A 12,707-nucleotide genomic window follows, 5' to 3' on the forward strand; every position below is an offset into this window, starting at 1 on the left:
AAGTTATCTCACATGCAAAAAACCCACACAGAGAAGTGTTAAGTACTAGGGTGAAGAAGATCATCTAGGAATCCCAGGCAAGCCTTATCTTAAAAACAAACAAAAACAGGTAAAGATCATATGGAGAGCTGAAAAAATTTAGTATGCATGAGTATACTTTGTAGTAACATTCCTATATACTGTCATGCACACTGTTAAATAGGAGCTATTATGGAAAGCAATTTGGCAAAAAATTTTAAAAGCCTTGAAAACGTGATCTTCATTCCAAAAATTTACGGCATAGAAGTGACTAATAATGTGCATAAAGATTTAACAATGAGGATGCTCACTGCAGGGCGGCTAATATTAACAAAAATTCACAGACAACTTCACTGTCCCAGCACAGCAGCGTTTGATAAATCATGACATGTTTCTATGCTTGAATACTATCCAACCTTTCGAAATTAGGTTGGAGAAATGGAATTATCAATATAAAAAGAAATTTCCTATGTACTATTTAGTAAAAATAAATCTGCAAATTTTCATTTTTTCAAACACTTCATGAAAATATTCCAAAATACTAATGTTATATCTCCATTTAGAATTATGAATCATTTTAATATTTTTTGTTTGTATGTCTTAACTTTTCTACAGTTGAACATGTATCAATCATGTAACTATAAAAAATAAAATGGTCCCTAATATAAAATAATGTTTTTCTCAAATGGTCCTAGCTTTATCTTCTAAATGACGTGCTGAGAACACCCACAAAACCACATTACCGGCTAATCTGCTTCAGCTTCTTAAGATAGGCTTCTGCTTGTGACTCCATGATCTGTAGCTTATACACTTCACTCTCCTTCCAGCTTTCAAGGATGGATACCTGCCAGTTGGTTAGAGGACACATGAGTATTTTATAAATGACAGTCTGAAACTATTATAAAGGTTAGAACTTAAACATTCCAAACCACTTTCCAATTTCTCCTTAAATGAAACATGACAGAATCACCAGAACTTGATTATATCATAGGTGAAAATGAATTCGACTTTGAGATTTGAAAACAGAATAACAAAATGACATTACAAATGTATACCTTACATGATCCCTTTTGCAGATATGCATAATTACATGGCTTTCTGCTAAAGCCATATATAAACAGAGAGCCAGCTTAACTGCATGTGCACACCAGTGTGCACTACCTATGGTCCTGAGCAGAATAAACCTTAATAAGGGCAGCATCCTCTGCAACAGAAAAGCCTCAGAGAAGCTGTTCTCAGCACGGGTATCAAAAGCCTTTGGGACATGCTTTTAAGATTTTAGACTCTCTGTGGCTTCCCTTTAGAATCCAACTGGCCATTTTTGTGAGAATCACTGCAGGAAATGTAGAATAGCCTCGTGGTCCAAGTGATCCGTTAAACAGCCTTTTAATCCAGGTGTCAGTAACCTTGACAGGACCACCAGGCAAACCTGCTTGCCAAATGGTGGTAAATGTGAACTAAACAAGCTCAGGAATATAGATGCAGGTGTGGGACCCACAGAATATTCACAATTCAGCTCTCTTTTTCCTTTCCTCTCCTTAGAAACAGGTGCATAGTCTATTAATGGAAAAGCCTAATGCTTGCAGAGTGTATAAAGGAAGTCTTTTCTTATTTTACCAGAATAATCACAGACACATATGCCAATAAATATCATTTGTTTGTCAGCTAGAGAAACATAAGAGAATAATGTTTTAGGAACAAAATAAAATATAGCCAGATGTCATTATTCTGATTTTTGTCTTAGTAGTTTCTCAAACAGTGTACTGACATTGTTATATATTCTTCTAGGGGCAGGAGGAGTGTATTCTTTTTTTTTTGAGACGGAGTTTCGCTCTTGCTACCCAGGCTGGAGTGCAATGGCGTGATATCGGCTCACCGCAACCTCCACCTCCTGAGTTCAGGCAATTCTCCTGCCTCAGTCTCCTGAGTAGCTGGGATTACAGGCACGCACCACCATGCCCAGCTAGTTTTTTTGTATCTTTAGTAGAGACAGGGTTTCACCATGTTGACCAGGATGGTCTTGATTTCTTGACCTCGTGATCCACCGTGCCCGGCCAGGAGGAGTGTATTCTTTTTTTTTTTTTTTTTTTTTTTGGAGACGGAGTTTCGCTCTTGTTACCCAGGCTGGAGTGCAATGGCGCGATCTCGGCTCACCGCAACCTCCGCCTCCTGGGTTCAGGCAATTCTCCTGCCTCAGCCTCCTGAGTAGCTGGGATTACAGGCACGTGCCACTATGCCCAGCTAATTTTTTTTTTGTATTTTTAGTAGAGACGGGGTTTCACCATGTTGACCAGGATGGTCTCGATCTCTTGACCTCGTGATCCACCCGCCTCGGCCTCCCAAAGTGCTGGGATTACAGGCTTGAGCCACCGCGCCCGGCCGAGGAGTGTATTCTTAATATGTGGATTATTTTCAATTTTCTTTCCAAGTATTGGCAAATATTGTTGGCTACTGCATGGTACATCACTTGATTAAATATGATGAAAGTATTCGAAGTGTACAGTATAGGAAATGAGTGACTTATAATGGTAAATAAGGAAAGCAGGTCACAAAATTTGGTGTACACTGTGAATGCATATAAGTAACAACATAGGCATACCGGTAAAACATCACAAGGCTATAGGCAAGGAAAAAGAGCGGTCGTTTTAGGGAGAATATATTATGGGTGACAGGATATCCTTCAGGCACCACACTTTTCAGTAATGTCTGTTATGCCTTCTATGTCATTAAAGAAACACAAAAACACAAAAATGAACGACAAATGCTATAGCCATCACTAAGCGTCATGGACTCACCTCTGCAGCCACAGCTCTCTGACGACTCTCTTCACAATCTTCTTTCCCTTTCTTTATACACTCTTCTATTTTCATTTTCTCGTTTGTAAATGTGTTGCTACAAATATTGGAGAAAAAAAAAAAAAACTTCTTGAACAAAATTTCACAGTGAGATGACAAAGGCTTCAGGCTGGATGAGCTTTGAAACCACACCACAAAAGTCTCAGCTACAACTTCAGAGCGGTTTCTCACCGCATATTTTACTACACAAAACACAGACTTAGGTGTACTCTTCGTGCTTTACAAGTGATCAAAGGCAGGTATGAAACGGAAGTGCTTATTTGGTGGGCATGCTGAGAAGCAGGTGAGGGCACTGTTCCAGTTCACCATTTTTATGAGGTAGGTGGAGTACAATCTGGTGACATTAATAATCTGTACAGACCAGGCACAGTGGCTCAGGCCTGTAATCCCAGTACTTTGGGAGGCTGAGGCAGGCAGATTGCTTGGGCTCAGCAGTTCAAGACCAGCCTAGGCAGCATAGCAAAACCCTATTTCTACAAAAAATACAATGGTGGTGTGTGTCTGTAGTCCCAACTGCTCAGGAGGCTAAGGCGAGAGAACTGCTTGAGCTGGGAGATGAAGGCTGGAGTGAGCCATGATTGCACTACTGTACTCCAGCCTGGGTGACAGGGCAAGACTCTGTCTCAAAAATAAATAAATAAATAAATAATTAAAAAAAAAAAAAAAAAACTCATAAACATTCCCCATCCTTTGCGCCAGAAATTCTGTTTTGACACACATTACAAGGAAAGGACCCAAAGGGAAAAAGCAATCTGTACAAAATTATTCAAAAAAGGGGATGGAAATGTACATATGAAACAATATTCAGTGAGAAAGGCAGAATGCAACTGCTTATCACTGAATGTATTCGCTACTAATATGTGAAAACACAGTATTTCCATTAGCAATGGTTAAAAGGAAACTTTGTATAGATGCGTAATAAAAATTTAATGAACCTATAATCATAGAGCAGTAAGAGCAACAAACTGCCAGCCTACAGTGGAGACAAGTATTCCAAGTAACACAGTCAGTTTTTAAAACATGTTTTTAGTTTCAAGTTAATCCAAAAAAGTTACCGACAACAATAAATTCAGTATTTTTATATTGACAATGGGAAATAAATGCAGAAACTTTATAAAATAGAAATATTTAAATATTCAAAGTATATATTAATTTTAAAAATGCAATAGAAGTAGAAATAAAGAAAATAGAAACATAATTATTTAAAAGAAACAGACAAGCAACAATATATTTCAAAGTCTACTGTGCTTGTACTCCTGGCATTGAAAGTATTAAAGATATTAAAAATAAATTTAAGCTTAATTTGCCTGATTTCAAGGGACTGATCCAGATGTAATTCATGTTCCTTATCCTTTCCATCATTTTTCTGGGCATACCTAAAAAGCATAATCACCAAATTTTATTAATTTTGAAAATTCTTTTAACAGGACCCCCACACAGTAAATTCTACCCATATCCTTATAAAAATTTCTTGAACTTTTACATTTTGTTTCAGTTCTAGTATCTTCTAAATAGGAAAATCACTTGAGGTCATTTCCCTTTTGGGAAATTTTCCTTCCAGATCACCTTTTTCTTCATTCTAAGTCATATGCTTACAGGTAAATCACCCTAACTCAGTCTAAGATGTGTACCTCAAGATGGTTTCAACAGGAGACAGAGAACACAAGTATTGTGGCATCATCATGAGTGCAACCAGTGGTTCTTATTCGAAATGAGAAGATGTGGATTCTCATTCAAAATGAAAACAGCCTTCTACTCTCTAAAATAGAACTTAAAGTCAAAACGAGCATGCATACACACACACAGGCATGTGCACGCGCACACGTGTGCACACACACACACACACACACACACACACACTCTCTCTGATAATCCTTCAAAACAAGCATGTGAATCTGATTCTTGAGCCATGCCCTGCTCAAGGAGGGTTCTGCCTCTTCTTTCTTGCTACCCTGATACCTCTGCAATCATCTCTGCTTATTAAGATCGCTTGTTTCTAATACAAGCCAGTTTAACCATTATTTTACTTCTTTTGTAAAAGACTTCCTCCCTCCTTTAAATAGACAAATACCAGGTGATGCTCTCATGGAAGCCCTGCTTTCTTTCATAGCCACCTGTGGTTTGTGTCACTGCACCAATCATGAGCTCTATGTCCTAGTCATTTCTTAATGAGTAAGTGTGATCGAGAGCACAGAAACATCAAGAAATCATTCTTCACGTCCTTTGTGTATCTCTGAGAAAGAGATCCAAAAAGTTTTAAGATTTTACTTTAAAATCTAAATAGAAAAACTGAGCTTTAAAGCATTTATTTGGAAAGTGTAAAAAGTAGGCTAGGTGCAGAGGTTCATGCCTGTAATCCCAGCATTTTGGGAAGCGAAGACAGGTGGATCACCAAGGTCAGGAGTTCGAGAACAGCCTGGCCAACATGATGAAACCCCATCTCTACTAAAAGAAATATATAGGCTGGGCACAGTGGCTCATGCCTGTAATTCCAGGACTCTGGGAAGCCGAGGTGGGTGGATCACCTGAGGTCAAGAGTTCAAGACCAGTCTGGCCAACATGGAGAAACCCTGTCTCTAGGTAGCACACATCTGTAATCACAGCTACTCAGGAGGCTGAAGCAGGAGAATTACTCCAACCCAGGAGGCAGACGTTGCAGTGAGCCAAGATTGTGCCATTGCACTCCAGCCTGGGCAACAGAGTGAGAATCCATCTCAAACAAACAAAGCAAAAAATTAGTAGGGCATGGTGGGCGCCTGTAATCCCAGCTACTCCAGAGGTTGAGGGAAGAGAATTGCTTGAACCTAGGAGGTGGAGGTTGCAGTGAGCCAAGATCACACCATTGCACTCCAGCCTGGGCAACAAGAGTGAAACTCTGTCTCAAAAAAAAAAAAAAAAAAAAGCTGAGTAAGAAGCCTATGGCTTATCTTTAAATTCTGACAGGAAAGGTAAAGAATCTATTAATAAAGTTGAATAAAGTCAACAATTAAAAGTTTATTCTTCAAGAGAAATTAACTTTTATGCTAGTACAGAAAAAAAAAATTTATCGTTAACAGCTTATAGTCAGCTTGTCTAGTTTGACAGTATGTCTGAATTGAACGTAAAAAGTATGATGAATATAAATATTTCCACATTTTTTTTAGTAACAAAATAACTAAGACTGGACATGCCCAAATATTAGAAGTAAAAAGCTTTACGGACATTATAGCTTCCTTAAGTGTGTTCTACTAATGAAGCTACTTTGATCATCAAAATGACATGACACAGGGAGTAAAAATTCTAAGGCAGTGTTTTACTCTTCCTCACTGTTTGAGGACTGCCTAAAAACTGCCCAAATGTCATGCTAGCAAGACTCATAATAAAAGTCATCTGATCATACAGCATGCAGCATGGAAAAACACAAAAGCCCTTGAAAGGTGAGTGTGCAGCGTGGCCATCAACAAATCCAACCTCCCATTAATCATGCCCGAGAATCTGGGCTAAGAAGCCTATGACTTGTTTTAAGCAATAAAAGGTGGCAGAGATGATTCTGTGACAGTTCTGGGCCTGAACCTTCAGGAGGCCTAGCGGCTTCCATTTCTGCACCCTTAGAAGTCCTTAGCCACCACCTAAGAAGTCTGGCTATCATGCTAGAGATCACATGGAAAGACCACATAAATAAAAATCACAGAGAGGCTACACAGAGAGAAAGTGAGGCCGAGCCACCCCAGCATCCCAGCGGAGGCCAGCCCCAGTCATCACTCAGATAAATTCAGCCACATGAGGACACCTAGCAAAACCAGCAGAAGAATGGTCCAGCTGAACTCAGCCCAGACTGGAGGACCATGAGCAAATACAATGGCTGCTAATCAAGACACTGACTTTTGGGTGTTTTCTTACACAGTGTTAGAAAATAAGCTGAAGAATTTGACATATCACTGTTTAGAGTAGAGGCAGGTTAGGGATGGATCACAAAAGATCTTAAAACACACTCTCAGCCCACCTGACAATCATGCCCAGGATCTGTGTATTTTATCAAATCCTTCACACTACAAGACTGAATTTTATTAATTTAATGATTCAGGATAAAATTATAAATATCATAATCATCACAGAATCTTACTTTTGAAAATAATCTTAGATTTTACACCAGCCTCCATGTTTTACCAATAAGAAAAAAGGGCCAGAGAAAGGGATGGTGTTCTAACTGGAAGGAAGTCAATTCCTTGGGGAATCCCAGCTCCATGCTACTCTCACTTTTATTTAATTTAGCTGAAAAAAATGTTAAGTTTAGAATAAAATTTAGGTGAGGTAACTACTCAATGAATGCTTTTTAAATTGAGACAAAAACTGAAAACAGTACCTTTTCATTTTTACTTTACTTGACATCATTTAAATTAAATACCAAAAATGTGAAAATAACCAAAAGCTATAACATTTTAAAAAAATAAAAATTACTGCCTTTCAATCATTACTTACATTTCACTGGCATTTGAAATCTTTTTAATTTTCTTCTTCAGTGGTTTTAGTCTCTCTTGTATTTCCTTTTTTTCCTGTTGCCATTTTTTAATTTCTCTTTCCAAATCTTGAAGAAACCAATCTAATTCCGTCTTTGAGATCTAAAAGCATTTAGAAAGTACTTAAATAAATGGCAAGATACACTTTTTAACAAAAGAGACTGAAAGGCTTGAATTGTGATGGTGTCATAGCTTAAACAATGACTCAAGTATCAGTGAAACAGATACTCCCAAGCTGGCACCCTGTGGTAGGCTATGCCCCCCAGCTAAGCCTGGGACACCAAGTCACACCAGACAGCCACATCCTACCCACTACATGCACCTGATTACAGCAATGTGCCCAGAGGTATCCACATTTCACTCTCCAGCATAAATGATTCTCTAATCTACAGAGAGTCTGTACACATGTTTTAGTTGGCAAGTCCAATAGTTTCTGTTTGCTTTTTATAAATATAAATATAAATATAAATATAAATATAAATATAAATATAATCCTCTCGCTGGTCATTAAAGGCATTTGGGTTGAGTTACCTGCCAGAATTTCAGACAGTGTGACAAAGAAAAATGAAAACCTCATTGAAGACAGTGCTAGTTACTGTTCCCCTGGAGGATCTGGTACAGCACCACTTGACATCCAGCCCTCTTTGTCAGCTTCCTATGTAGTTGTTGCTTTTGAAACTTCTGAATCTACAATTCTCTAAAGCTTGTATGTCTTTTTTGAAGTATCATCCATTCAATGGTAGCAAGGGGTACATGCTTATCAATACCAGTCACTTATAAGTAAAACATTCCCTATATTATTATTGCTAATAACTAATTTAAATGTGAATCAAAGCAATATTTAAATAAAACATAAATATTTTCTAGTTTAAAAACCCACTATTGTCAATGATGGCTTAATAAAATCCTAACTTCACATTTGCTTTAGGGAAACTTTTCATTTTTTACTTCCTATCAGGTTCCCTAGAGCCTGAACTTCCTGCTTTGACTTAAAGCACACTTAGGTCACTGAGGAACACAGTTCAGCTATAGAAACTCAAGGTCTTCTCTGTCAGAAAGGGCACTACAGTCAACCTACATGGATTCCATAGGAAATAATGGCCCTCAGGCCAAAAGCTCTATCAATTTAAGAGGCCAGTGCTCCCTCTTCAGCCTCAGACACCAAGGTTTTCAATGTTTCTAGAAGGTAGATTTGCTAACCAATCAAGGTTCTTTAAGATTTCTGAGTCAGCCGGGCACGGTGGCTCAAGCCTGTAATCCCAGCACTTTGGGAGGCCGAGGCGGGTGGATCACAAGGTCGAGAGATCGAGACCATCCTGGTCAACATGGTGAAACCCCGTCTCTACTAAAGATACAAAAAATTAGCTGGGCATGGTGGCACGTGCCTGTAATCCCAGCTACTCAGGAGGCTGAGGCAGGAGAATTGCTTGAACCCAGGAGGCGGAGGTTGCGGTGAGCCGAGATCGCGCCATTGCACTCCAGCCTGGGTAACAAGAGCAAAACTCCATCTCAAAAAAAAAAAAAAAAAAGATTTCTGAGTCCTACAGCAGGGATAAGGTTGATTTTGGCACAGGAGAACTGTTCTTAGATGGCAGAAACTGAACAACAGCTCAGTAACACTCCCTTTAACCTGGGAACCAGTTCTTGTATTTTCTTTGCTGCAACTTTGTTGATCCTCAATTTCTTGAGTCATTAGGGTGACTGGGGTGACCACCATGCCTGCTGTACTTAAGAATCCTGTGTTCCACCTGCTTCATTTCTATTACCAGGGCCAGTGTGAATGTGCGCGCCTTGCTGCTGGCAGCCAAGCCAATCTTGTTTCTCACCTATCCTTTGCTCCTATTCTGAGCCAATGATCAAACCTGGGATCCAGCCCTTTGGCTAGGAGAATACATGCAACCACAGGGTTATGCTGGGGCATGAGAACCTAGTTGGCAACAAGTTCCTAAGGGAGTTCAAGTATCAAGAAGCACAAAGTATTATAAACACATGCGCACATACACACACATATAGCTCAGCCAGTGAAAATACTACATGAGTTAATCTTCTATGTGTACTAACCACTGCTGAATGCCACAGCTGCCTCATAATCCTAAACATAGGTCAGCTATCACAAGCTTGTTACTGACTGCAAGAAAGACAGAATGATCCCCTGAATCTTTTTCTTTCAAACTTAACATAAAACAAATAGGCTTTACACAACTGTATCTGCTATATGTACAGTTTATTGACATAACTATAAACACTTTCTGATGGTCCTTTTCTCAATTAGAAAAAAATTGGTTGGCCGGGCGCAGTGGCTCACGCCTGTAATCCCAGCACTTTGGGAGGCCAAGGCATGTGGATCACGAGGTCGAGAGATCGAGACCATCCTGGTCAACATGGTGAAACCCCGTCTCTACTAAAAATACAGAAAATTAGTTGAGCATGGTGGCGCGTGCCTGTAATCCCAGCTACTCAGAAGACTGAGGCAGGAGAATTGCCTGAACCCAGGAGGCGGAGGGTGCGGTGAGCCGAGATCATGCCATTGCACTCCAGCCTGGGTAACAAGAGCAAAACTCCCTCTCAAAAAAAAAAAAAAATTTTGTTTTCTTACCTTTTTTATTAAACCTCAATGTTGTTCTAAAATAAATATTTGAGGTACCTTTGATAATATATACATACATTTTTTAAAAGACACAGATAATGCTAAGCAGGTAAAGAAAATAGAATAAAAAGAGAGGAATGACAATACAAAACCATGAGTCAGAGTAAGATAAAAATGAATATGGCATGAGATCCTAACCATTCTATAAAAATAACATTAAAATTGTCTGGTAGACAAGGTCAAAGAGAAAACATAATGAGCTGTACGACTCAGTATCCACAACACAAAAACCAACTAGTTTCACAAGAGAGGCCCTGGCAGCGATGGCAGACAGAAGGGCCTCATGAAACGGATTAATGCAGAAACGCCTCACAAGACCAGCACAGAGCCTGGAACTTGAGTGAACACTCAGAAACGTCTGTGACATGAAAGAATGGATAATATCCCCAACTCCATATAGCAGTAAACAAAGCAGCAAATTTCATAGAATGTGAGCCTGATGTCCTCTGATATAGGCTGATGGAGAATATAAAAACACAATTCATTAAACGCAGCTTTTCAGGGGGTGACACACACACTGCTTGATAAACATTTGCCAAGCTTCAAGTCTGTATACTGAGCTAGGCGCTGTCAACCAACGATGACTATAAAAACCAGCCAGGTGTGGTGGCTAACGCCTGTAATCCCAGCACTTTGGGAGGCTGAGGTGGGTGGATCACGAGGTCAAGAGATCGAGGCCATCCTGGCCAACATGGTGAAACCCATCTCTATTAAAAATATAAAAATTAACTGGGCGTGATGGCACATGCCTGTAATCCCAGCTACTTGGAAGGCTGAGGCAGGAGAATCGCTTGAACCTGGAAGGCAGAGCTCGTAGTGAGCCGAGATGGCACCACTGCACTCCAGCTTGGTGACAGAGTGAGACTCTGTCTAGAAAAAAAACCCAAAAAACAAGGCCAGGCTCGGTGGCTCAAGCCTGTAATCCCAGCACTTTGGGAGGCCGAGGCGGGTGGATCACGAGGTCGAGAAATCGAGACCATCTTGGTCAACATAGTGAAACCCCGTCTCTACTAAAAATACAAAAAACTAGCTGGGCATGGTGGCGCGTGCCTGTAATCCCAGCTACTTAGGAGGCTGAGGCAGGAGAATTGCCTGAACACAGGAGGCGGAGGTTGCGGTGAGCCAAGATCGTGCCATTGCACTCCAGCCTGGGTAACAAGAGAGAAACTCCATCTCAAAAAAAAAAACAAAAAACAAAACAAAAAAAAAAAAAAAACATCTTTCTGGGCATAGGAGCATGTGTTTGTAGTCTCAACTTCTCAGGAGTCTGAGGCAGGAGGATCCCTTGAGCCCAGGAGTTCCACCTTGGCAATATAATGAGACCCCCATGTCAAAAAACAAGCAAAACAGAACAAAAAAACAGTCCTACTCTCAAGAAGATCACAGGTGGAGAAAATATGCATAAAAGATAATTACTATACCATACCATTCTAAAATTAATTCAAAATGTATCACAGACCTAAATGAGTAAGCTAAAACTATAAAACTCTTAGAAAATACAGAATATTGACTGGGCACAGTGGCTCACCCCTGTAATCCCAGTACTTTGGGAAGCCGAGGCAGATGGATCGCCTGAGATCAGGAGTTTGAGCCCAGCCTGGCCAACATAGTGAAACCCTGTCTCTACTAAAAATGCAAAAAATTAGCTGCGCATGGGTGGGTGCCTATAATCCCAGCTACTCGGGAGGGTGATGCAGGAGAATCGCTTGAACCCAGGAGGCGGAGGTTGCAGTGAACTGAGATCGTGCCATTGCACTCCAGCCTGGGCAGCAAGAGCAAAACTCCATCTCAAAAAAATAAAAAAATTAAAAAAAACAAATATAAAATGTTAACTCTCAGTACCCTTGAAGCAGAGAGGAGTTTCTTAGCTATGACACCAAAGGCACAAGTAACAAAAGAAGAAAAGAAATTGGACTTAGTGTATTGAAAATAAAACCTTTTGTGCCACAAATGAAACCATAAAATGGAGATGGGAGGATGGAAGTAATTATTTGCAAATCACATATTTGATAAGGAACTTGTATCCAGAATATATAAAAACTCTATTTTGTTTTGTTGAGACAGGGTCTTGCTCTGTTGTCCAAAGTGCAGTGGTGAGATCATGGCTCACTGCAGCCTTGACCTCCTGGTCTCAAGTGATTTTCCCACCTCAGCCTCCTGAGTAGATGGGACTACAGGTATGTATCACCATATCTAACTAATTATTTACTTAGTTTTCTTTTTTGTAGAGAGTGAGGATCTCATCACATTGTCCTGGCTGGTCTTGAACTCCTGGGCTCAAGCAATTCTCCCACTTCAGCCTCCCAAAGTGCTGGGATTACAGGTGCGAGCCCTGTTTTTTTTTTTTTTTTTTTTTTTTTTTTGTTTGTTTGTTTGTTTTTTGAGACAGACAGCATCTCACCCTGCTGTTGCCCAGGCTGTAGTGCAATGGCATGATCCTGGCTCACAGTAGCCTCAAAACTCCAGGGCTCAAGTGATTCTCTCAGCTCAGACTCCCAAGTAGCTGGGATTGCAGCAGGGCACCACCATGCCTGGTTAACTTTTTTACTTTTTGTAGAGATAGGATCTTGCCAAGTTGCCCAGGCTGGTCTCAAACTCCTGGGCTCAAGCAACCTTCCTGCCTTAGTCTCTCAAAGTGGTAATTTTATAGGTGTGGGCTACCACACCTGGCCCAAAAACTCTTATAAGTAA

The 12,707-nt window shown here is 40.1% G+C and overlaps 1 protein-coding gene across 6 annotated transcripts in view; it reads right to left on the minus strand.

Annotated features, from left to right (window-relative positions):
• The window catches only part of TTC3 (tetratricopeptide repeat domain 3), a 126,999-nt gene that overhangs the window by 12,841 nt on the left and 101,451 nt on the right, over positions 1–12,707 (minus strand). For all 6 annotated transcript variants that reach the window (XM_039480621.2, XM_010338275.3, XM_010338274.3 and 3 more), the window contains 4 exons: positions 7,332–7,471; positions 4,181–4,249; positions 2,814–2,910; positions 762–862 (listed from right to left, as the gene is read on the minus strand). In XM_039480621.2, coding sequence (XP_039336555.2) covers positions 762–862; positions 2,814–2,910; positions 4,181–4,249; positions 7,332–7,471 — 407 coding nt within the window. The remainder of the gene's footprint in view (positions 1–761; positions 863–2,813; positions 2,911–4,180; positions 4,250–7,331; positions 7,472–12,707) is intronic.

This window comes from Saimiri boliviensis, chromosome 18, assembly GCF_048565385.1.
Source record: "Saimiri boliviensis isolate mSaiBol1 chromosome 18, mSaiBol1.pri, whole genome shotgun sequence".
Classification (NCBI taxonomy): Eukaryota; Metazoa; Chordata; class Mammalia; order Primates; family Cebidae; genus Saimiri; species Saimiri boliviensis.